At 41.6% G+C, this 24,623-nt stretch overlaps 1 protein-coding gene across 1 annotated transcript in view; it reads right to left on the minus strand.

Moving 5' to 3' along the window:
• Positions 1-22,005: 22,005 nt before the first annotated feature.
• rtn4r (reticulon 4 receptor) overlaps positions 22,006-24,623 on the minus strand; it is a 33,293-nt gene continuing 30,675 nt past the window's right edge. Inside the window, exon 2 of the mRNA XM_042101277.1 lies at positions 22,006-24,078. Coding sequence (XP_041957211.1) covers positions 22,664-24,078 — 1,415 coding nt within the window. The 3' untranslated portion in view covers positions 22,006-22,663. The remainder of the gene's footprint in view (positions 24,079-24,623) is intronic.

Raw genomic sequence — 24,623 nt, forward strand, 5'->3', positions numbered from 1 at the left:
CTACTGTTTTTAAAAAATATTCAAAAATCAAAAGCACAACCATTTTTCCTTTTTAATGTAATATTTTTTTATACACAATAATAAGATGTAAATCCTTTGGATGGTCACTAGGTCGTCACTAGCACTGTGTAATCATTCACATGAGTGCATTCACACTGATTATTTTGACAACAAAGTGCGCTGCAAGTAGGCTATACGGATGGTGCACTCATAATGGTAAACAAATGGAGCGCTGGACACTCTTCGCCCTTAATGATCGCATGACCATGATAGAACACTTTGTTTAATTACTAATGGTCTAAAAAATTAGCCTGCATCGGTCCTCTTTCTTCAAATCCCCATGCGGCACTGTTATTATAGTAGGCCTATTGGTATAACAAATTACTAGACATTTTTATATTGTAAAAAAGGGGCGGGGGCATACATAGCCTCAGCAACATGTGGTGTTGGCTGCACTGCATTCTAAGCCATTCTAACATTTTGAATGACAAAAAAGCTATGGGGTGTGTAACATAGAATGGCTTAGAATGCAGTGCAGCCAGCAACATATTTGGGGACATTGAGCACAAGGCTCCAGGGCCCACTTCCCCGAAAGCATCTTAAGCCTAAGAGCGTCGTAAAGTCCCTCTTACGAACGTCTAAAGATTTGCCTACTGTTTCCCGAAAGCATCGTAGCTTAAGAGCATCGTAGCTTAAGAGCATCGTGAAAACACTCGTAGATCTACAAGTGCTCCAGAGTACTCGTTACCGGCTAAGAGCGTCTTAACAGTACTTCTCACTGAGGTCACCAACAGGACATACAGATGAATTACAACTTAGAATACATAATCCAATTTACGTTCCCATTCTTTATTGTGTTTACCTGTGATGAATCAGATTTTAGCGTGCAAAATAGCCTACATTTTAATGGTCATAATGTGATGAAAAGCGGACAAAAATGCAATCAAGTTATGAAACGAGACGTTGCCAGAATAGTTTGACATTATCTTTGCTAAGTGAATATTTTATTAGCCTATGAGGTAAAAAGCAGAGAAAGCAACATGTGGTTTAGTCTGTAGCCTACTGCATCAAAAGCTAAGCCTACACATTTCCTCTTTCTTACTCGACTTCTTTCTTATCTTCAAACGTGTTCTTAAGTGGCACCGCGAAAAAATATTGCATGGTGCAACAATCTAATCTTAAAATAATTACAATTATGTCTCTGTGTGGTATATAACCTACTTGGGATGCTTACATGCAGATGTCAAAGTGTTTCTATTTTCGTATTGATGTGAATTAATGTGTAGATCTGAAGTTTAAATGGTAGGCCTATAGCTGTGACGTGCAGTCACCTGACATCACCGTCAAATCAGAGGATATCAGAACTATTAACGTGGACAGCTCCCCTTAAGAGCATCTTAAAGGCTTCTACATACCTGACGCACCCGACCGGTAGCGCGACAATGTGACGTCAAAATGACGTAGATCTCTCTGGCGCGCCAGGGTTTTGGCCGTGTAGCGCGAGGTAGCGCACCACTCATTTTTTTTCAGACGAGCGCGACAAGGCGGAAACAGGAAGATGGACTAGTTCGAGGGCAAGAGTTGCAGTGTTTTGTTACAGTCGTGAATTTTTAATAGTTTGCTGGATAAGTTAACAAAGTTACCAGTGAGAGTTGCAACACATGGAATTAAGAGGAAAGAATAGAAACGATTTATTTTCAAACAAAAGGCCTGAACAAAATCTCTTTCCACTTCAGGAAATTACACAAACTCAGCCAGCTGCTAGCTAGCTAGCTAACTAAACTGTTTAAATTATTAAAATTCCCCTCGGGATGACTAAAGTACCTATCTATATATCCATCTATCTATCTACCAGTGCACACACCTTGGAAACTACATGATAATGATGATGGTAGTTGTGAATAGTAGCAACCAAAGAGCAGTGCATGCGCGTTCACGCTACGAGTATGTTCGGGAAACAGTCGGAAAAATCAAACGAACGATCGTAAGATGAATCGTAGAAAACCCTCTCAAGAGCGTGTCTCCGTCGTTATCGGGGAAGTGGGCTCAGGCATCTTGGAGGAAAATGCACTGTAGGTTTAGTTCTTGACTTGTTAGGACCAGTTGGGGCATGTGTCATGTCTCTGTTGCTGAGATTTCGATCGTCAAAAGGTCAGAATCGCCAAGCATCTTGTAGGGGCTGTTTTTAAATAGTAGCCTAGAGATTGTGCTGTGGCGAGTGAGACAAGGTAGGCTATGTGTTGCGTGATATCTCTGCACCCAAGTAGCAGTGCTTCGCCCCAATATACTGTAGTCTCAAGTCAATATATCTGCCTAAATCGCCTCGTCTTCTTAATCGACATTGCCAGTTGTAGCCTACTCGTTGTGAATACCAGGCCACAAGTAATTAGGGATTTTTTTTTTATTGGCTCACTTTGCTGACACTAACAATGCAACGAGAGATTCCATTCACTGAGCTATCAGACAATGCATGTAAAGGACCGTTCGTTATTTATAAACGGGGTCACCGGAGGGATTATGAGTGCTTCAATCAAAAGTTGCATGACTCTCCGCTGTCTACAAGTACATTTTCAACGACCCTCCAGCAGTGTTTTCATAAAAGACATGAACCTCCCCGGTCAATTGTCGGTACCTTACGCCCACGTTATAAAGCGCTATGAAATCACATCGACGTAAACTATCGTTCTAAACTCACCCTCTGCTTTCTGATCTTACACATCACACTTCACCAAGATGGTGGCCATTTCAGTAGATTTATTCACTAACATTGTTGTGGAAACACAATAAGCATGGACACTAAATGCACACTTCCTGCAACTGCATTAGCCTAGGCTACTTGAAATAAGTTACTCCTCTAGTAAGTAGGCCTATTCACATGAAATAAAACATTGAAACAATTCAACAAAGCTCACTGGGTAATAACAAATTCAACAAATGAACTTGTTGCTATGGACTCGTCACTAGGTTTCCTCATGCATTGTAAAGCTGCCGAAGCTGAACATTATCCAAAACTCAATTTCTCAGACGAGCGTCAATTTGGGAGCATGCTACACTCCTTACTTCTCAAATGACTTGAAAAGGCCGTTTGCACAATTTCACAAATAATCACAGGGACCGAAAAATACCTAACATGCCAACTTTTTCCGGGTTTTAACTTTTCCCCGCTGTCTTGCCGTTTTAATATTTTCCCGTAGAATATCCCATATTACTGTAATACTCTCATAACATTAGTCCTGCATTCTGGCCTGTTTCTGTGTTGTCCTGTTGTTACCCCTTGCCCTTCCAGAGAAACGGATGTATTCAAATCATCGTTTTGCTTGCTTGAATGCGAACTCGGAGTGATGTTAACCTACAGTAGGCCTTAAATTAACGACGTGGTAACGACTATGTCTAGCCTACGTGCGCACCTGCCAGGCTAAGAGCCAAAGAAATCCCCCTGTATCTTCACTCCAAGTTGGCCTACCATAACTTACCAACTCTACACTGTAGACCATAAACTGGCTATTTATATGACCAATGTATTTGTTCACTTTATGAAGCAGAATTACGCACTGCTACTTGGAACGTAACACATTTTTGTTGGAGAGAGAATGGCCGCGATTAACAAATTGCACTTGTTGCTGGTTATCAATAAATAGGGCCTACTATATTTTTTTGCAAACAATAAAAACAGAAAGGATGGAGCTCAGCAAAGCTAGAGATGGGCAGGAACAAGGTCAATTGGTAGAAATGTCAAAACGTTAGGAGCTGGATGTGTGGATGAATGAAGCACAAGTATGCTAGCCCTAGCAGCTAGGGGCGCGTCTAGATTAACTAGGCTACAAGTATGCTTTATAAGCATGCACACTGTTTAAAGTTAGGCTAGGCTACACGGTAAACTACAGGTAAACCAAAGTTAAATTTAGCTTTTATAGGGCTGGATAAAGTTGACCAAATGGATATAGGCCGTTAGGCGTGAATAAAGTAGACTACTTTGTTGCTCCAACCTTCCAATGTTAATGGGGAGGGATGTTGACATTTTCCGTATTTTGCGTGAGAAACCCGGGAAATCTCCCTTATTTTCCATTGTTCAATGTTGACAGAGCTATGGAACGAAAGAGAACGTTATATGGCGACAGAAATCAACAATCAAAAAAGCCACTTTGATTTTTTGCTGTTTTCATTAATACAAAAGATGGGTGACCCCCCCCCCCCCCCCCTCCTAGACAAAAAAAAGTTAGGTGACCCTCCCCTCAACAAAGAATGAAAAGACATGACCCTCCCCTATTTTCCTCCGGTGGCCCCGTTTATAAATAACGAACGGTCCCTAAGGAGACAAAAATGCTTTTGCTCACTTATCTAACTCTAGGGGAGACGGTGAATAGGCTAAACCAATTCCACACCACATACATATCGCATACATATCACATACTGTACATATTCCATACCACATACATATCGCACGTTCGACTTATCGAACTCTGGGAAACACGGTGAATGAGCTAAAGTCCCAAAAAGTCGGTGTGTTCCTTTAAAGTTGCTTCATTAGCATGAAAGTCGGGACATAGTAGGCTATTACATAGTGATTAGAATAAAAAATCCTGTATTCACTCTTACTTTTCCTCAGTAAGAGAACAAAGGATAGCATATTTTGTTTGTCTTTGGGCTTGTGCTTATATACTGAGCCCCTAAGGGCGTGAGCAAAAAAAATCTAAAGTTTAGTTTCATGAGCTCACGCGAAACTTTCATTTGCTCATGCAAAACTTTCATGTGCGCACATAAAACTAAACTTTAGATTTTATTTTGCTCATGTCGCTCCTTACTTATGTAAGGGATAATGTATAGAACGCCGGTCATTATTGGGGAAACTAGATGTACCGCAGAGCGGTACCAAATATGACCGCCGCCCAGTCCAGCACATTTTTTCCACAAAAAGAAATCACGCTGAATGGCCTATATGATTCTAACTGTCTCACTAAATTGCATTATTCACACTCAATTCTCACTGGTATCTGCTAGACAACAAGTACCAAAACATGATTAGTTCATAGATTTCACATGTAAAATTCATTTTATACAACCCCACCTCCATCTTGCCTGTTCATAATTCTGAGAAATTCTTGATTGTTTGTGTTTGTGTGTGTGTGTGTGTGTGTGTGTGTGTGTGCGTGCTTGTGTGTGTGCCTGCGTATGTGCCTGTGCATGCAAGCGTATATATGTCTACTGTGTGAGTATGTGTCATACGTATGATTACTGTGAATGTATGTGTGTGTGTATCTATGAAATGGGTTGACATGACCCCTGGAGGCAAACATACGGAAAAAAATGGTCATCCTAGGCCCTACAGTTCTCAAGATATTCACAGAGAACTGTGTCTGTCCTACTCTCCTTTCGGGGGGTCCAGTCCAGCGGGGGGGCTACAGATCAAAACGAAAAATGATTCGATCCATGCTATCCATGTGGTGGTACATGCCCACCAAGTTTTGTGTACCCCGGTCTTTCAGTGCCCCGAGAATCCTTGTTGGTGTACGTCACTAAATGTACACATAAATTATTTTACTGTAAGGCCCCCCATGAACGAAAGTACACGAAACTTGGCATGCATTCGGAGGGTGTCATAATGATCCTACACTTTTAATTTCGTGCAGTTTTGACCTTGTCAGCCAGAGATATTGTGATGAAAACACCTAGTTTTTTGCTTTTTAATTTTTAACTAGGTGGCGCTATACATGAAATAAGTGGTAATGGGATGGGTTGACATGCCCCCTTAAGACCAACATACATACAAAAGGTGGACCTCCTAGGCCCCCTACGGTTCTCGAGATATTCACAGAAAACTGTCTCCGGCCACCTACAGGCCAGTTGGTGTATAGTAACATAAATTAATTTATTGTGTGGCCCCCCCATGAACTAATCATGTTTTGGTACTTGTTGTCTAGCAGATACCAGTGAGAATTGAGTGTGGATAATGCAATTTAGTGAGACAGTTAGAATCATATAGGCCTTTCGGCGTGATTTATTTTTGTCGAAAAAATGTGCTGGACTGGGCGGCGGTCATATTTTGTACCGCTCTGCGGTACATCTAGTTATACTGCTACTTGCCAAAACGAAAAAATTAACTCCACGATATGTCTCTTCACATTTACTTGTTACCGCTTCGTCGTGGCTTTTGCTGAGAAACAAATAGTTTGCAACACACAGCTGATCAACCGTCTGCTTTCACTTTTGAATGAAGTTCCAATCCAAGAAGTGACCGGACTACTTGCGGAGTGATATGATCAGCAGCACAAAACCCGTTGCCATTGACAGCGGTAATTATATGTTTGCAGTGGTAATTACATGAATTTATTTTACCGTAGAACGTTGGGAAATCCCGTTCAAGTCAATGGAGCATTCTACTAGCATTGTGAAGAGCCGTATAATATAAGTGTTCAAACTCTTTATGTCAAGTATGATATATCGATAAGAATGATATAGAAATATATAGAAAGCATGATTGATGACATATTAATATGCAATAATAAGATAGTGACTTGTTTAGGACTTGAAAAAATAAGGACTTGGACTTGGACTCGACTTGGCCTTGGTAATACTTGACTTGGACTTGCTTGGGACATATCTGTCTTGACTTGGGACTTCAGCGTTAAGACTTAAGACTTACTTGTGACTTGCCTAACTTGCCTAGTGACTTTGTCCCACCTCTGCCCTGTACTGTACGTTACTATGGATTTCAACCTTGTTGTGTAGAGAAACACATCTAAAGAATGCACAAAAATCTTGATCTTGAACTGCTGCTTGTTCAGCCAGGAATGCTGTTGGTTCTCCGACTGATTAAATTTCAAGTCACATAGCAAGGAGGCTGTTATTTATGGCCAGCTCATCGAAAGACCTGGGAGTTGGCAAAATATACCTATTTAGAGGATGAGCTCAACACAATGTCAAAACAAATGTCACAGGTTCAGCCCTTCAATGAAAGCCATACCCAGAGTCTCTGCACTCTCTGGACTTAATCTATTCACCAGATGCATCCATCTTCACAACTAGTTAGAGGAGACAGTTGTTGTTGTTTCCAGGACAGATTTACATAATGTCAGATTTTGTGTTAGTATAAGTCTACTGTCATATTAGGACTGACATTTTCTCTTCACAGAGCTAGGGGTTTTGCTTAATGCTTTAAAAGAGTGCCCTTCCTCTGGCCTATAGACTGCAGATGGAAGCAGAACAAGCCCACTTTGCTCATTTTCCTACTTAGTGAAATGAGAGGAGGGAGACAGCTGTCAAACCCGGTTGGAATCTGTGGCAGTTCACTGTGTTTAAGAACTGCCACTGCGTCAAACAGGAAGGTTTTCTGTGTGCTGTTGAGATCAACCGCACACAGAGTTCTGCTCACTGGGAGAGGCTGTGTGTGAATTTTACATGAGTGAAATGAATCAAATTGTTCACAGCATCTATTTCACTGACAAATATTACCCCATTAGCACACTAGGCATGTAAACATCATCCATCTTAATAGTGTTCCCCAGCCCTTTGCTTTTTTACATCATTATATGTCTTCATTTAGATAAAGGTAGGCTATGAGGTATTAACGACCATAAGATTTTTCTGCTCATTCCTCAATTGAGATTGAGAATGGGTCTGGGGACCTTTCATGCACTTTAGATTTCCATGAGGCGTAGCCAGCAGTGAAATAAACTGAAATTGGAACATTGAACCAAAGTCCATATTGGCGGCCATATTGCAACACACTTTGAGCACTTAGCAGTCATCTATTTCGGACAGAACTGCACGTGTGCAAGGCTTTACAACACTAACCTCGCTCCAGCCGCGAGATTACAACACATGATTGGTACGATGTATTCACAACACACCACATGATTGGCACAATGTGTTCACATCTCGACTTTTGGCCGTGGAAGGGGCAGGATATGTGCAGACAACTGCCATATTGATGTTATAAACTAACTCCATACATTCTGATTGAGCTTTTACCGACACTCTTTCAGAAGTACAGCAAACGTTTACTCAATTCCAAATAAAATACATGTCCATATAGTGTAACACTGATACCATCAGCAAAACCATTGTTGTGTTGAACAGCACTGTTAACTGTACTCCTCTGTTTGTCATCATATAAAGCCCGCCCATACTGGATAAGCAGTTATGATTGGTTCCTGGGTTTTTGGTGATTCGGAAATAGGCTTCAATGGGAGGGTCTCCAGACAGACCTGCAGAGAAGATTTGCTAATAGGTTTATCTGAGTTCACTCAGGCTAAAATTATATTCTTACTTTAAAATACATATTGACAAATGAACATGTTCATATCTATTCAAACACATCTATAGCCATTCATTTAAAGGGACCCCAGGCAACGTTTTCGTGTTATTTAATCATCTTCGTAAGTCGGTATATGGTTAAATGACTCATTACGGGGCGAATGAAGGCTCTCTCGCCCGCCCCTACTGCCTGTAGGAAGAACATCCCACTTGCAAGTTCGGTGTATCCTACCCGCCGACCGAAGCAGGATCAGTTTACAGCACAGAGGCAGGAAACGCTAGAGAACACTAACGAAACGCTAGAGATGGTTGCAAACGTGTGTATAATGGCAGAGCCGGCGAAGAAGCAGCGAAAACCCTTGACAGAAGACGCAAAGAAAAGGAAAAGAGCTTCAGACCGAGCGAGGGGGAGTTTCGTAGAGAAAAAGCATCAGGCTTGCCTGGTGTCCCTTTAAAATGGTTCCCTTATTTATTAGAACAACATGTCGACTTTACCAAGCGCTCCACATTCAGTACTGGAAGTGCTGCACGACAGAAAGTACAGTTGCTGTCAGCACGTTACTGTATGTGTTTGACTTGCAATACTTACACACCCCTGTGGGAGAAGACTTTATTACAGTAGCCATGCAGTATTTAAGGGTGCACCCATAATGAAAACCTGTGCTAGTTTAATAGTTCAGAAAGAGGGGAGGACATGCTTTCTATCCACCTTGTTCACCCAAAGCTCTCAATTCGCAAGGATGCGGAACCTGCAGCTGCGAATTGCGATCTTTTGAATCCCAGTCCAATAAATTGGCTTGATTTGGAGCAAAGTCCCAAACAGACGAGTTCCTGTCCCCGACAGTCTCTGAGCGAGTTTTGGCATACGAGGGAGAGGGACCAGCAGTGGCAGGCCAGAGTGCTGGCGTCCTGTTTACCTCCCGCTCCCCGTAGTAATCATGAAACCTTCATTTCCAGGTTCTCATGCAGAGGGGGATTGCTTCAAAGCTATTTCCAGAGGACGCCTGGCAGCATACAGTAGTCACATCCCTCAGCACGAACCTGATTTCCCTCACACTTTGAATGTCTCCAGGTTTGTGTGTGTGTGTGTGTGTGTCTGTGTGTGTGTGTGTGTGTGTGTGTGTGTGTGTGTGTGTATGAGTGATGTTATTCATGAAGTGATGGCAAGTCACAATGTGAATGCAATCAGATGCCATGCTGAGGTTTTATTTACCAACACTCCAACAAAGGACTAAGTGACCTTATAAGTTCCCGGACTCGATCAGTGTCTTGCCTAAGTCTATTTATTTTGGACTTTAGTGCCTCTCTGTCCTTTTCACAGTTTCATTAAATCAAATGTGCATCAGAAGTAAACGAGTCAATGCCACATGTTTAAAATGATTAATGGTTCAAGGCTGCTGTGGATGTATAGAGCATCTGGTGGGCTGTTATTCTGTCTAATTAAAATGATAAATAATATGTCATAATAATTAACTTTTTCATTTGTCTGCATGAAGGCAATGCATTAGAATGCTGAAAGCTGTTCCATACTGGTCTTGCCCATAATGCCATGTGCTTATGACTATGTGTCTTCACCAGTAAGACAAGGTGTATTGCAATGCCAAGGTCATTAATTTGATCCCCAGGAAATTCAGGCAGATAATAGCTATCTGGCTTTTCCTGTAGCATTGTCACGGAATAAATGAATAAAAGGGAATATGAAGAAGAATAAAAGCATGATAGAACTAAAGGCTAGGATTGCACTCTTTGACTAGGATTGCACTCTTTGGCTAGGATTGCACTCTTTGACTAGGATTGCACTCTTTGGCTAGGATTGCACTCTTTGGCATTGGGTTGTATTTGTGTGAATATATGACAAACACAACACACTTTGGGTGTTTTCACCAGTTCAAATACATAGCAGTGGAATGAAAACTTTTCAGAACCCTCAAAAACAAGAGCCATTGCTGAGGTCCATGGTAAAGATGGCCTTTCTGTTATGTTGAGTACGGTTTACCTTGATATAACATTTCAGAGGTTTGCTCTCCCATAGATCACCTTTCAAAAAGAATATTGTTTGTGACACTCCAAAAGGTGTCTCCCTCTTGATAGAAACAGAACAGCAACTCTGCTGAGGCTGAAGAGTGATGCAATTCGACGAGATCACAAAGATTTCAGCTTCATCCACCACTGATCTCAGAAAAGGGGGAAAATTAAAAATTAAAATGTCTCGCTTTATTGATGTAAGACAGACAGTTGTGAAGATAAGAGGACGAGCTAACAAGTTGAAGCGAAGATTCCAGAAAAATTGCATAGACAATCTCGAGAGCCTTGACTCTGTTTTTATTCCGTCGACAAAAAAAGTACATTTTGAGGCCCCATGTACTGTCAAGAAGTTTAGATGTGACATAATCATTTGTAAAATGTACTCTGTAAAAGACAGATACAACATCATCCCCTTGGTAGTGCATTCTATTCTCACCATGCATGAGTTTAGGCTCACATCTGTGATCAACTGCTCCCTTGCGATACTTTTCCAGTGAAAATAGAATGAGATGTTAACTTCCTTGTCCTTGTTTTGACTTTTTACTCAGTCACGCTGTCCGGCTGAATTGTCTGTATACCCAAAGGGTGATGAGCAGACTGTTATAGACCAACTTGCAGGTCTTGGCACAGGTAAGAATGGGCCAGTGCTTCTGTTTGCTTTCCAAATCAGGCCACATCACCCCATGATGTGCCTCAGGTAAGAGTAAGGGACTCTACACCAGCATGGGAAAGTAACTCTGATCTCCATGCAAGCAGGCCAAGAGGTACCATAAGGCAGGGATCACACTGACCAGTGGCAAGCAGCAGATTTCCTATTGTTCGCTATAGTTCAGCAGCAGATCAGTTGGAGCGGCAGCGTTACGATAGCATCAAACAATTTGAGAGTTTAACTCGGTTCAACTTTCAAAGAGTAACGCGAGCGTAGACCGTTTGTGTAACTTTAGAACAAGATAGAACTTTGTTTAAATTATTATGGTTTGAGCGTTACTACTAGGCCTACTAGGAATGCTACAATCTGTGAAAATAACCAGAGAAAGCCTTATTGTTGTGAAAATGTAAGTTACCATCAACTTGCCTCACACACACACACACACACACACACACACACACACACACACACACACACACACAAAGGAGCACATTCACTCACATACAGTACACATACAAGGAGTTGGAGTTCGGGATTATTCTCAAATTGAGAAACATTTATTTTCTCAATTTGATGTGATTTATTTTCGAGGGAGAGAACATGCAGGACTGGCCGGTGGTCATATTATGTACCCACTGTGCGTGGTACATGCAGTCTTGTGATATATGTTTTTAAAAACATGGCAGTGAAGTTGTGGGTTCACACACTCAGATGTCAGGTGTGAGCTGCCTGGCGTTGCCCACATGACAGGTGATGGCTGTCAGGGGAACCAGGGCAGCACTCAGGGAATCTCAATGCTGTAGAAAAAAACTGACATGGCGAGAGGAGACCCTCCGTGCTTTGTATGAGTGATCCACACAGCAGCCAGCAGAGTAGTATTAGCAAGTTGGTGTTCAAGCTTGGTGTGAGATTGATGCTGTTGCCGTTGTTGTTTATCCTCTCAGCTGTGTGGGAAGCGATGCTGCTATATTTAGCAGGGGTCTCTCTAGTGAATAGGGCCCAGGAGGTTGGGCTGCCTTGAAGTCCCATGTGCATTGCAACACCGCTCATGAGCAGTGTTGTGTTTATTTTAATTGCAGTTACAATTATGCTCATAAGGCCAAATTTATTCATTTTCAGGCTCAAAAAGACACTGTATAACCTGTGAGGAAAAAGTCTTTGGAAGATTTCCATACACCCCATTTCACAGTAACTGAGTGTTACCAGAGACTTTCTAATGTGGAGACACAGCAGTCAAAAAATACTCCATAGAAATGCATGGGGCTAGTTTGTCACGCCAATATGGCCGTTGTGTACGCATATCCCACCCCTTCCTCGGCAAAACGTCGAGTACATTGAGCCAATCATGTGGTGTGATGTAAATACATTGAGCCAATTATATGGTGTGTTGTGAAGACATCGTGCCAATCATGTGTTGTGATCTTGCCGCTGGAGCTAGATTGCTGTCGTGAAGCCTTGTGCACGCGCATTTCTGCCGAAATGGATGCCCGACGAGTGCCCAAAAAGCGTTGTCAAAGGGCCGCCGAGTGGAGGGACTTGCCTAAAAGGACTTTGGTGTTACATTGAGTCATATTAACATCATTATTAAGGTCATTATAACTGTTATTAGTTTGTCACTCAGAGTTGACAGCATGCTCTTTTATATTATTACACGGCTCTTCATAATGCTGCAGAATGCTCCATTCACTTGAATGGGCCTTCCCAACGTTCGGTGGTCTGCTAATTCTCAATCTTTCTGTTTCTCTATCTCTCTCTCTTTAATCTTTTTCTGTTGGGGGTTCCTGTTCATTTTTGCCATGTCTACATCACTTTGGTCTTCGGTATGGCTTTACTCTTGACTGTGTTTACTCTTTGTTTCATCAATGTAGAGGTAGTTCATTCTGGGTGTTTTTATTCTTTCCCTGAAACTCAGCAGCCTCTTGTGCTGTTGCCAGAGGCTCATATGTTGGCTCCTCAGAGCTGCTGTATTGCTTCACCCTCTATTGAGTTAGGATAGTGATGTTTGTGGCTGCTGCATCTCATTCGGTGAACATATGGCACATTACAGTTCCAATATAAATGCATTTATAGTGAGAAAAGTTTTTTTTTTTTGTCATTTTGAAACAAGCATAACTTTTATAGGTAGGCTTTTGCCCCTTGTAGGCTTGGTATGTCATCTTACTTGGCATAAAAACTCACATGTATGATGTCAAACAAAAAACACTGCTTGACATCCTCTTTCACAACATTACCTGATACTAAAACATTCAGTGTGCGGCGGAACTCCCTTTAAACACTGCAGTATCTTGTCATGTCTGTTCTGTTTGCATTAATACATGGCAATCAATAATTTTGTTTCAGTAGCAGTAACAGTAAGAATGGCGTCCTGATACAACCTCCGGACAAAGAGAAGCAAGGATCATCAAGCATGTAATCAAAATGACTAGTACCACTCAGACCTTTACAGTTCTTCAGAAGAAAGAAAAGCAGACTCTGTCATTAAGGACCCTTCATAACTACTACACCTCTCCTTATTGGCTGCTCTCATCAGGCAGACGGTTTAGAGCACCTCTGGTCAGAGAGAGAACTTAAGAAATACAAACGGCTCCCACTGCTATGGTAAACAAGGAAAACTGACGCTCATTATCTGATAATTGCAGCTTAGCACATTTATTTATGGATGTTTTTATGTTATTATTATTTTCCCTATAACTCACATCCCTATGAGTCTCCAACCCAAGAAAATGTTAAATTACTAAGTTATAAAAAAAATAAAGTTATTGAATCCATGAATCCTTAAAGTATTTAAGGAATTGTTACAAATAATTTTAATATAGCTGTTTTGACTTATGATTATCCTCCTTTGGGTAAAACTGCTATGCATGTGTGATATTATCATGGTTAACCATTATCTTTGGTAACTAATTTCATCAGCATAAGATACACAAGTAAGCAGAAGAACCAGTTAGATACAAAATTGTTGAATCTTGTCTGAGTATTCCATTATGCATTCATTTTGTGTACTACTTGAACCATTTTTATTGGAATTGAAGTATATATAGTCATGTACTACAACAAACCACCTTTCAATCCAAATCTTTGACATACCTGTCTCTTTCCATGTGTGTCTGGGTTTGCATAATAAGAGTTTCATTCCAAAACGCTATATCCACCATTTCAATCAGTTTTTTACATTCTGTCTTTCACTTAATTTCAGTAGATTGGGTAATTGAGTATTGTTATTTGATTTATCTTTACTCAATCAAAACAACAAAACAGCAATTGGATTGCTATTACCTGAAATACACAATTAAATAACATGGCTTTTTAATGTTTTTAAAAATGGAGATATAGCGTTTTGGAACCAAACTCTATGTGCAACTGCGGTTGTGCGCTTTCATGTGTGGCCGTGGGTTGGTGTGCATGTTCTATTCTTGCATTCTCTTTAGTCGGTCCATTGAAGGTCAATTAGCAACACCCTACCATAACACTGATTGCTTTCAAATGTTAAAGATTTCTGTTCAGATGTTTTTAATGTGACTCACAGCTTTTTTTTGTTTCTTACAAGGTCGATTTGTCACGGTGCATCACAAACAAGGCCTGAAGAGCCCAGATAGTGCTGTGGGTTATCTGACTCAACACACATGAGGTTATGGGAAATCAGCAACCCTTTCAAGAGTGAACATTTGGAAGGACTTCACAGCAGAGATCCCAAACCTGTTGACTATTGGCAGATAGTAAAACGCTTGACTTGTCACTTCAATGTCTTTCCTTGAAGATTTTTTTTTTTTTAACCAGCCATGGAGGGACAGACAGGTTGCTATTGACATGTAAATAGGCGTTAGGTAAAGGAAGGTTTTGACATGTGAATGACGTTAGGTAAAGGAAGGTTTTAAGTGAAACTCCCTGTGTCAAATAGCTGGAACATGGAAGGAAGGAGTGCAGTGTGTGCATACCTTTCTAGTGTTAGCTGCCAGAGACATGTCCATGGGAGTGGGAGCTGGAATTTGGTTATTCTTTTCACACGCCCTAAGGGAATCTTTCCGTGTGATATGTGATGAACACATTACGGTACATCAAAGGCATTCCTGCTGGCATCTGAAGTATTTGTGTGGTTATGCATAATTGATGCCACACTGCATTTTATTTGCTCTGACTGCTCTGTGCGTAACTTGTTGGCAGCATCGTGTGAACGCTCAACTCTCCGGCCACACATGCAGTTAGTTCACACATAAGCATCGTTTAAGTTATGAGGGATGTTTTGATCTAAACGTGGCACAAGATGATTTGTCAAAAATTTGCATTTATATGGAACATTTTTGTGTTTGTGTTTGTGTTTGTGTTTATATTGAAGATAGAGAGAGAAGAGTCTAATGGTGTTGCTATCCCCTCTCCCTTTAAAATGTTCCATTACTTTGAACTGAATGTTTAAGACCAGCATGTGGATCATCTCTGCTGAACTTAACTCATTTTTCTCCTAATCTGTTACCATTTAGATTGATTTTTTTTTAAACATCTTAGGTGTTTCCTAAAGCTATAATGATTGTCATGAACTTATGACATGCATGGTATGAATAACTCCAATACTTCAATCAAAATGTTTTTAACCCACAAGGCATATTTGATGAAGTAGACCCTCTTCCTTACTGTGAAATAGTAAATAAATAAGAATAGTAAAATAAAATCTGCGTTGGCAAACTCCACTGCTGCAGTTTCTGATCAGATTTTATGAAAAATGACAGCAATGCCCCCATCAGCTGGTCTTCCAGAGGATTTTGGGATTGCTCATGGTGTTATTATGAGGCTTATCTGGACTTACGGCTGGTGTGGAGATCTCTGCCAAGCTACATTGATCTGTTGTGTATTTGGTAGGTAAATGCCATTGGTGTGTCCATGTGCATTGGACATTTTGTACAAAAGGACATTTTAGGACATGAGTTCATAGTTAGCATGTCAAATCAAAATAAGACACTGTTTTATACATAGATATTTCCCTATGTGATCTCTCAATCCTATTGGTCATCAGCCTAATCTATTTCAAAATCTCTTTAATCATGGTTTGCAGGCATCTGTTTGGGCTGTTTTCCACCTTCAACAATTCTAGGCTCTTGCGTTCCATTTCTAGTTGGCAAACCTGAATGATAAGTAAAGCCACTGTATAAATAAATGCTGTACTACATACTGCCATATATATCGTCTTGAGACGCCATTGTGTGCCCATTCAGAGTAGACCGCCAATTGCTGTGGCAACTTTGAACAATTTAAATAAATGCTAAAATGGGCCCCATCTATTGGAATTTTAAGGCACTGATTCCTTGATGATTTCAGTGGAGCCATAGCCTGGCTAACGTCATCTCATTGAGATGGGGTCATTTTCTCGTATTTGAAACGTGGTTTACGAATGCCCAGAGCCGTTTATTGGGCGCTAGGAATGTCTATCAAATGCGTCTGTACGTAGCTCATAATGGCATAATGTGATTGGTTCCTTCGTTGAGGTGAAAACGAAGTCCATAGAATCCAGGCTGGCTAGCAGCGTGAATAAAATCGCGTGTAAGGCAGCATGGGAAAACCCAGGCTAGTGGACACATTCATTCATGTAAATATCTTAAGTTCTTTGTTTTATCTAACTGGCTAAGTGCATCCAGACTGCACCCTCTCAAGACTTTGGATTTCAGTATCAAACATACCTTCTTGACTACACTTAACAGAGTGTTCATAGTTCAAATGGCCTATTTTTTAACCACAGGCTACAGGGCTGTCATAATTTGTTTTGTAAGGCTAATCTTTATTGTTCTCTTAAAATGAAATGTTCCTGGTGTTTAAAATGTCATGGCTGTCCTTAGTCCTGGCTTAAAATTAATCTCTCTCTCTCTCCCTCTCTCTCTCTCTCTTGTTCCTCTCACAAACAGGATTGCCTTCAAATGTAGGTGCCGCGTCAAGTCTTAAACTACTACCCATTTTCCCCAAAAAATTGATTATAAACACTGCTTATTTTATCCTCAGTGGGGCCATAGACTGCCTTAAGTTATCGTGGCGACAAAAGCACACTTTACCGGATATATGGCTTTCTAGGACTAATCTCTCCACACAAGGCACAGCAAACTTGCCTACTTTTTATCCCAAGCTGATTGAAATGAGTCAAGGTTAATGGGTTTACATTCTGATCCCCACGAGCAGCAACAAAATGCATCAGTTCCCCTAGTTATTTCAAAGAGTTAGCATTTTTCCACAAGTGTCCGTGTTCCAGCACTTTGGTGACATTGATGAACCATCTGTTCCCTCTGTGTCACCTCCGGCAGCCCCAGTGATGGGCAAGGCTGCGAGCCCTTTGACACCCAGTGCTCTGTGATAGATGCTGACTCAGCGATCGCCACCTGATAATTATGCTCTGGCAACTACAGGCACATCTGCGCACTCTTTGTAGGTTACAGGAGAGCACAACACCTCTGGATTGAATACAAACTCTCTTTTCTCTGCTTTCAGAATACATTGCTATTTTGTTTAAATTTGTATGCTAAAAACAAGTAAAGTAGGTGCATATGTGGTGAGTGTAAATTACACTTTCCACATTCAAATCCCATTTAAAAACATACCTCTTCTCACAAACCTACAACCTCCCCTACCCACAACCATAACCATCCCCACCCTTGCCCTCTCACCTCCTCATACCCCGTCACCCCCTGCCCCTACCCCGCAACTCGACCCCCATTGTGACTGTTATTGCTCATGTCTTGTCCTGGATGTCTGTACTATTATTATTCATTCCTCATTCCACTATTGCTTTTGTCTTTGATGCTTGTACCATTATGATTAACTTTTTTATTCATCAATTCATTGCTGCTCTTGTGTTTGTGTGTGTGTGTGTGTGTGTGTGTGTGTTTGTGTGTGTGTGTGTGCGTGTGTGTGTGTATGTGGTACTGTTGTCCTTCTTTGTTTCCCCATTCTGTAAGCGACTGAGGGTCTTTGAAAAGTGCTATACAAATAAAATGAATTATTATTATTATTATTATTATTATTATTATTATTATTATTATTATTATTATACAAAGCCTATATTCTGTGTACTAGTTTATGCACATACCATCATGCTATCAAATTATTTTGTATGAATAAAAATGGAAAGAAATCCCTCTGCTGGCAGAATTGTGTTGTTTGTGGTATATCTGCATGGATGGATTATTACATCAGGCGCTTCTGGGCCCAAGAGCCCCCCGTCCCACCCACCTCCAACTGACAATTCTATCAGGGAGCTTAGACTCTCTTGCAGTGCCACTGAAGCACACACTGTGTAGATATTCAAAGACCTTACACATGGTGCAAAACATACATTTAGTATGTTTATAATGTTTCTGGTTGAGGACCAATTTATCCTTTTGTAAATTGCTAGAAGCCTTTTAGGGTCAGCCTTGTAGTCAGTGGAGCTAACTAAATGTATGTTGGTTTTCAGGGACCCTGACCCCCTGTCATCTGTGGCCCTCTGGGCCAATGGCCGGGAGGCCCCGTGTATAATCTAGGCTTGACATGGCTGTCATGTGGATGAAGGCATGTGGCAGCAAACAATGTCAAAGACAATCTCTGACAGCTAGTCAGGCTTACATATAGCCCCGCTAGTCAGGCTTACAAAGAGCCCCTTTGGATATTGTTTTTGTATTTGACATCATTTAAAACATTTGTTTAAACAGTTTGTGTTTCAGCTGTTCTCTCTTGCATTATTTTTCTCTGCTTATTATTTGTTTGAAAGAATTTAATTGACAGGCTGTTGTGATTGTTGGAACAGTAATCATTTGTAGTTGCGTGGTGCCTCTCTCAGCCCCTAAGGACACTAGAGAGTTAAGAGGCTGAAAAAAAAAAATCATGTTTGTCATGCCACGTTGGGGCCACACAGCACTGGCTCCATGTGTCTTTTGCTCTCTGCAGAACACTTATGTGATTCGCTTGTGCTGAACCATTTAATGGCATATCTGGTCAATGTGTTTACTGTGGTTTCCAGACTGTTTGCCATTGTCACTTCACATGATGATAATTAGTCTTTGAATCTACTTGATAACTTGAGAGCCCTTTGGCTAGTCATGCATGACCCTTGGATTGCAGCGCTGCTGCTTGGAGAGGCTTATTTGAGTGGAAAAGCAGTCGTATGTTAGCACTTCAAATAATCGGCCTTTGCTTTCTGCATGGGGAGGCAAATATGACATGCCGCTTGCCAAGTGAGGCTGATGTCTGTAGAATGGAGGGACTGCCACTGCCTGCCATTAACAGCAGTGACTCAGGCTACTTTAATGAAAGCTCTATAATGGATTTACGCTTTTACCTGGTCAAAAGATTGGGTAATAGATCATTGATATTGCATATGTATTTATATATTATTGGAGATAAGTAACAATATGAGAAATATACCAACATGCCCACACACTCCATTCACATTCTTGGTAATCCCACAATTCCACTGTGTCAACTTGCAGATATATATTCAGATATATTTAATATTTCAGTTTATTGAAATAATATACTTAAATTACTTAAATTGTACAAATTATTTACTTTGTATATTCATCCATTAGACCTAAGATTAAATGGTGTTTTGTGCTGCCTTAATAAATCCCTGAAACAGGGCCTGATTGCGCAGATGGGGTGTCTATGATTGAAGTTATTTTTACTCCATTTTTCCCCCACTGTGATTGAGAGATAAAAATGCTTTAAACAAGAACCACACAAATTGAATAGCTCTGCATTTGCGGCAAGAGGGCTGCAGGTCCACAGACATGGCCCAAGCAATTGTATGTGACCGAGGACTTTCAGTGGGTTGACCTTGCCGTTGCCATGAAATGATAATCAAGGAGACTCTGAGCATGTTTGTGTACCATAATCATAACCGGATATATTGGTGTGTGTGGGCATTGGGCATTGGTGTGATATGTATGTGGAGGGGGGTTTCGAAGGTTTTAGCCTCTGGGCCTTTGCATGAATAACATCAAACTCATCTAAAACAATTGGCAAAACCTTAACATGTCAAAAGGCTTGCAGTATGGAGAATGACGGTCTATTTCTGTCATAGAGAGTGTCCATTTATTTTTCTTCTTTGATTTCAACTATGATCATTCACACCACATTTCCTCGCTGTCATTGTGACATTTCCCATGGTTAATTGGTTGCAATGAGATACTCTGGGGATTTGAGGCAATCCGGGGTATAATCCCTTGGCATTCTGTGAGATAAATCCAGGATTTCCGACAAGATCTTGACTTAATTTGCACTGATAATCTGCCCAGGGTAATTCTAGCCATCAGATATGCCAACAGCCGTTGTCATGTGCAGCACTACTCCAGTGGAGGTCGAGTTAATGGAACATATAGCACAATTATCTCCATTAAAGAGAAGAATTTGAGCAAGCTTTCTGAGGACATCTGCAATTATCGCACCACTTGACACACACACACACAAACTGGACAGAAGAGTGTTTATATCTTTAGATGCGGCTAAATATTCCCAAATGAAGCCAATCCTTTCCGGACAAATCTTTTAGTATGCAGCAAGGGTGCTGTAAATAAAATCAATTTTAGTCTTCTGCAGATCCCTGTCAGGTGCCTATGGCATAAAATGCAAATATCTCCGCACTGTACCATTGCTGTGAGGGAACTGCTAAGGGGAAAAGTGCAGTGATTACTGGGGCCCAAACACTCCTGCTTTATGGACTAAACTATGAATGCCATTATGCACTTTTACCTACATATTTTTGCACAACGGGGAGCATCTTCCGTCTTCATCATGCTGCAGACATCTATCAAAGTGTTGCTTTCATATGAAACAAAGGTCAGTCCAGAACGTGTTACATGGAGTTGGCGGTGTCTGAAAGAAATAGTGTTGCTTCCTGACTCTCCTCACCTTTGAGGGGGAAAAATCCATGAGGAATAAGACTTCCTGAATGTCAGAGCGAGGAGGTGGGAGAGCACCTGTGACTTTAGAGATGGTGACCTTTCCTCTCGAGTAAACATGAAAGGCAGCGTTGCCGCACAATTCGCCACACACACACACACACACACACACACACACAACACACACACACACAAACACACACACCGCTTAAATTCTGTCTGGAAGCACTGGCGGCCTATGCGGGCTGGTTAAACCACAAGGTCTTGGCCAAAGCCATTCATACTGGAGTGTGACAATCTCTCGACAGCCAGAGTCCCATGGAGTGGGGCGGCAGAAGTAGCTAAATGTGGAGAACTGGGATTTGATACGAGGCCAGATTTGTCCAAGCACTGGGTCATCATCCGCAAACAATGAACATATCACAGCGGGATGACCATCTGCTTGCGAGCTGAGAGGAGATTGCACGCCCCATATAGTAGGATAGTCGGTGGTGTAAGGCAGCGTGTTTTAGCCGTCTACATCGGATTACATGGGCATTTTTTTTTTCCTTTTTTGGTTAGCTACAAGTCTTGCCATTGGTAATGGATGAAGTGGGGGTGGAAACCTCCACTCTGCTTCTGTTGTATTTGTCTACATATCGACACAGTTCTCATCACTGGCCCCAGCTGCTCTTCAGAAACCCATTGTACGACATCAAAGTGAATTTTTGAAGCAGCTCAGCCTAAATGGATTTCAAAATAGGTTACACAAGTGTCTGCTTTCTAAGCCTGACTCCCAAACAATGAACAGCATGTGTTAATAATGACTTGAATGAAGACAGCTGCTGAATAAGATAAACCGAGTATCAAAGCAGTGTTTTATAGCTCAACATGCAGGTCCGACAAGTATTTTCAGAATAAATAAAATGTTCCAAGTGACAGGATATTACCTATTATTATATAACTTTCTCCACATGATTTGAGTTTACTATGAAATATGTCAGCAACTGAAATACTCATGCTGTGTTAAAAACTGAGAAGTTATCTTTTATGTTGTGATGATCAATATAAGGCAATTACCTGAAAAGTGAACTATTAAAGTGTATGTTTTCAGCAAAGCTTTCCAATTGCATACTTTAATTATAATTATAAATACCTATTCATTAGATATAAATGAATATACTCCATAAAACATCTCTAGAAAATGAGATATTTTATTTATAATATATTTATACTTGTACAACACTAAAATAAAATGCATATCTATAATTCCATCGCAATCTTGATGAACATTTAGACAGCATTCCTCAACAAATGCCATCTTTAACCATGGTGTGATGAAATCAGAACTCATATTTGGGGAGAATAAACTTTTCTTTTCTTTACTGAAATATTTAGAAACATAAAAAAACGCAACAATTTTGAACAAATGCATCACTTTGAATAAAACGTAGGGAACAGAGATCCTGTCACTTCCCAGGTCTTACAACAGCAACATTTTCTGTGTGCATTCACAACTGCAATACTTTTTTTTTATCTCCGCCCTTGCTTTTCCTCTGGGCTGTCAACTGTCCTCTTCGTCTTTCAGTACAAACTTTGCGAGGGAAGGGGGAAGGGGGAACTCTCCAAAGTGTTGCTTAGACACAGTACAGTAAAGTACATACGACAAACATGTGGGCACCAATTCTTTTATATACATTAAATCTGATGGGTTCTGTAAAGGCATCCATTTCTTTGATTTATCCTCAACGTCATCGTTTTTTTTAATTCTTTTGTTCTTTGTCAGTTTTCGCAGCTGTGGCTCAAGCCCGCATTCCGTCTCACAGTCTCTGCCTGCGCGTAGAGGTTCCTGCAGGTTCGCCGTCATGAGCATGATGAACAAAAGACATTTTTTTTTCTTTAGCATTAATTAAGACATGGTCACCAGGAGCCAGAACAAGGGCAAAAGGACAAGGCTCAGGGTTTCCACTGTAGATCCGTGACCTTTAAGACACTGAGTGTCTGATTTAGGCTTCTTCACACATTTCTTTTTCTTTCTGGAGGGGGCTGTGGATGGCTCCAGGGTTTCTATCAGCTCAGGCTGTACGTTTCCGAGAGACTGGTCCAGGCCGTTGGATAATGTCCCCAAAGGCCCATCATTCAGGCTCTGCTTGGTGCGGGTGTCGTTTTTTGTTCGCTCCTCTCGAGACTTAGTCTTTGATATGTTTTCCTTGTCCTTCAGGGGATTGTTGGTGATTTGGCGGCTGTTGTAGGACGAGGGGTCAGGGATTGTTTTGCTGGAGATGATGGAGGACTTGTCATAGCCGGTCAGACAACACCTGGGAATGGGTTCCCCCAGCATGTCGTCTGACGAGAAGAACTTTCCAGAATGGCTTTTGGTGCTGAAGATACTGGTTTGGACCTGGGACGTGGAGTCGACACATCCCTCCAAGTCGCCTGTTTTCAGCCTTTTCAGGTCCTTGCCTGCCAGTGTGGCTGGCACGTGGCACTCGAGCTCAGAGCTGGAGCCTTTGAAGCGCTTGAACCACTCCCAAAGGGTTCTGGCACGGCAGTCGCAGATCCATTGGTTGCCATTTAGTCTGAGGTACTGGAGGGAAACCAGGGGGTCCATTGTCTCCCCAGTTAAGACTGTTAAGTTATTAAAGAAGAGGTACAATGTGGTCAGTTTGCTCAAGTGACTGAAGGCTCGCTGCTGTACAAAGGTGATCAAGTTCTGGTGCAGGAGCAGTTGGTCCAGGCTGTTGAGGCCGCGCAGCATGTGGTCCGTCACCACTTTGATCTTGTTGTTGTACAGGAAAAGAATGGTTAGGTTGGCCAGGTCGAGGAAAGTGTCGTCGTGCAGGGCAAGCAGATTGTTGTCCTGGAGGTAAAGCTTCTGCAGGGAGAACAACCCCCTGAACACGCCCACGGGCAGCTGCGACAGGCCGCACCTGTGCAGGTGCAAGGTGTGCAGCTTGGTGAGGCCCTGGAAGGCGGTGGGGCTGATGAGGCGCAGGTTGTTGTTGTCGCTGATGTCCAGCTCCTCGAGCCGCTCCAGACCGAAGAAGGCGCCGGCCTCGACGTGGCTGATGTTGTTCTGGTAGAGGAAGAGGACGGTGAGGTTGCGCACCAGGCTGAAGCTGGTCGAGCGCACCACCGTCAGCTTGTTGCTCTGCAGGAAGATGCGCTGGCTCCGCACCGGGATCTCGGCGGGGATGGACAGCAGGCTCTGCTGCTGGCATGCCACGGTGGGACGTGGCTCGCTGAAGCACACACACTTGGCCGGGCAGCCCTCCAGCAGTGGCACCAGATTCAGCCACACCGCCAGGACCATGAGCCTACCACCTGGAGACAGATTAGGGGGGAGAGAGAGAAAAACACACAGCGGTTCAGAGATGGGTCAAATAAAAGTCGGTCAATTTTCTCATGCAATCTATCCATTTTAATAGCTATTAAGTATCCATGAAATTTAAATGCTTATAATCACTGTAGATATAACTAAATTACCAACTTGAATTATTGTGGAGCAATTATGAGCTGATGGTGGATTATGATACATAACACTTCACAGAGACAGTCTTCACCCACAGATAAAACAGAAACCTGCTAATTGACTTTTCAAAATGTGAAAAAGGATTAATCTCTAAGGCCTCAGTTTCATTTATGAAGATTATAAAGAATCCCGAATTTGGGTTTGATCCTTACATGGGCTCTTATACAGCACAAGTGAGGAAACAGAAATCTTTCATTTTGTATGGTTCTTTGTGATTTTGCCACAATTAAAGTCACACAAAGTCACATTTAGCACTGCCAAAGACAACAAAAACATTTTCCATTTCCTTCCAGCTATGGATTCTGTCAATTGGAAGGACAGAAATGCCAGTCATCTT

The sequence above is a fragment of the Alosa sapidissima genome, chromosome 8 (assembly GCF_018492685.1).
Source record: "Alosa sapidissima isolate fAloSap1 chromosome 8, fAloSap1.pri, whole genome shotgun sequence".
NCBI lineage: Eukaryota > Metazoa > Chordata > Actinopteri > Clupeiformes > Clupeidae > Alosa > Alosa sapidissima.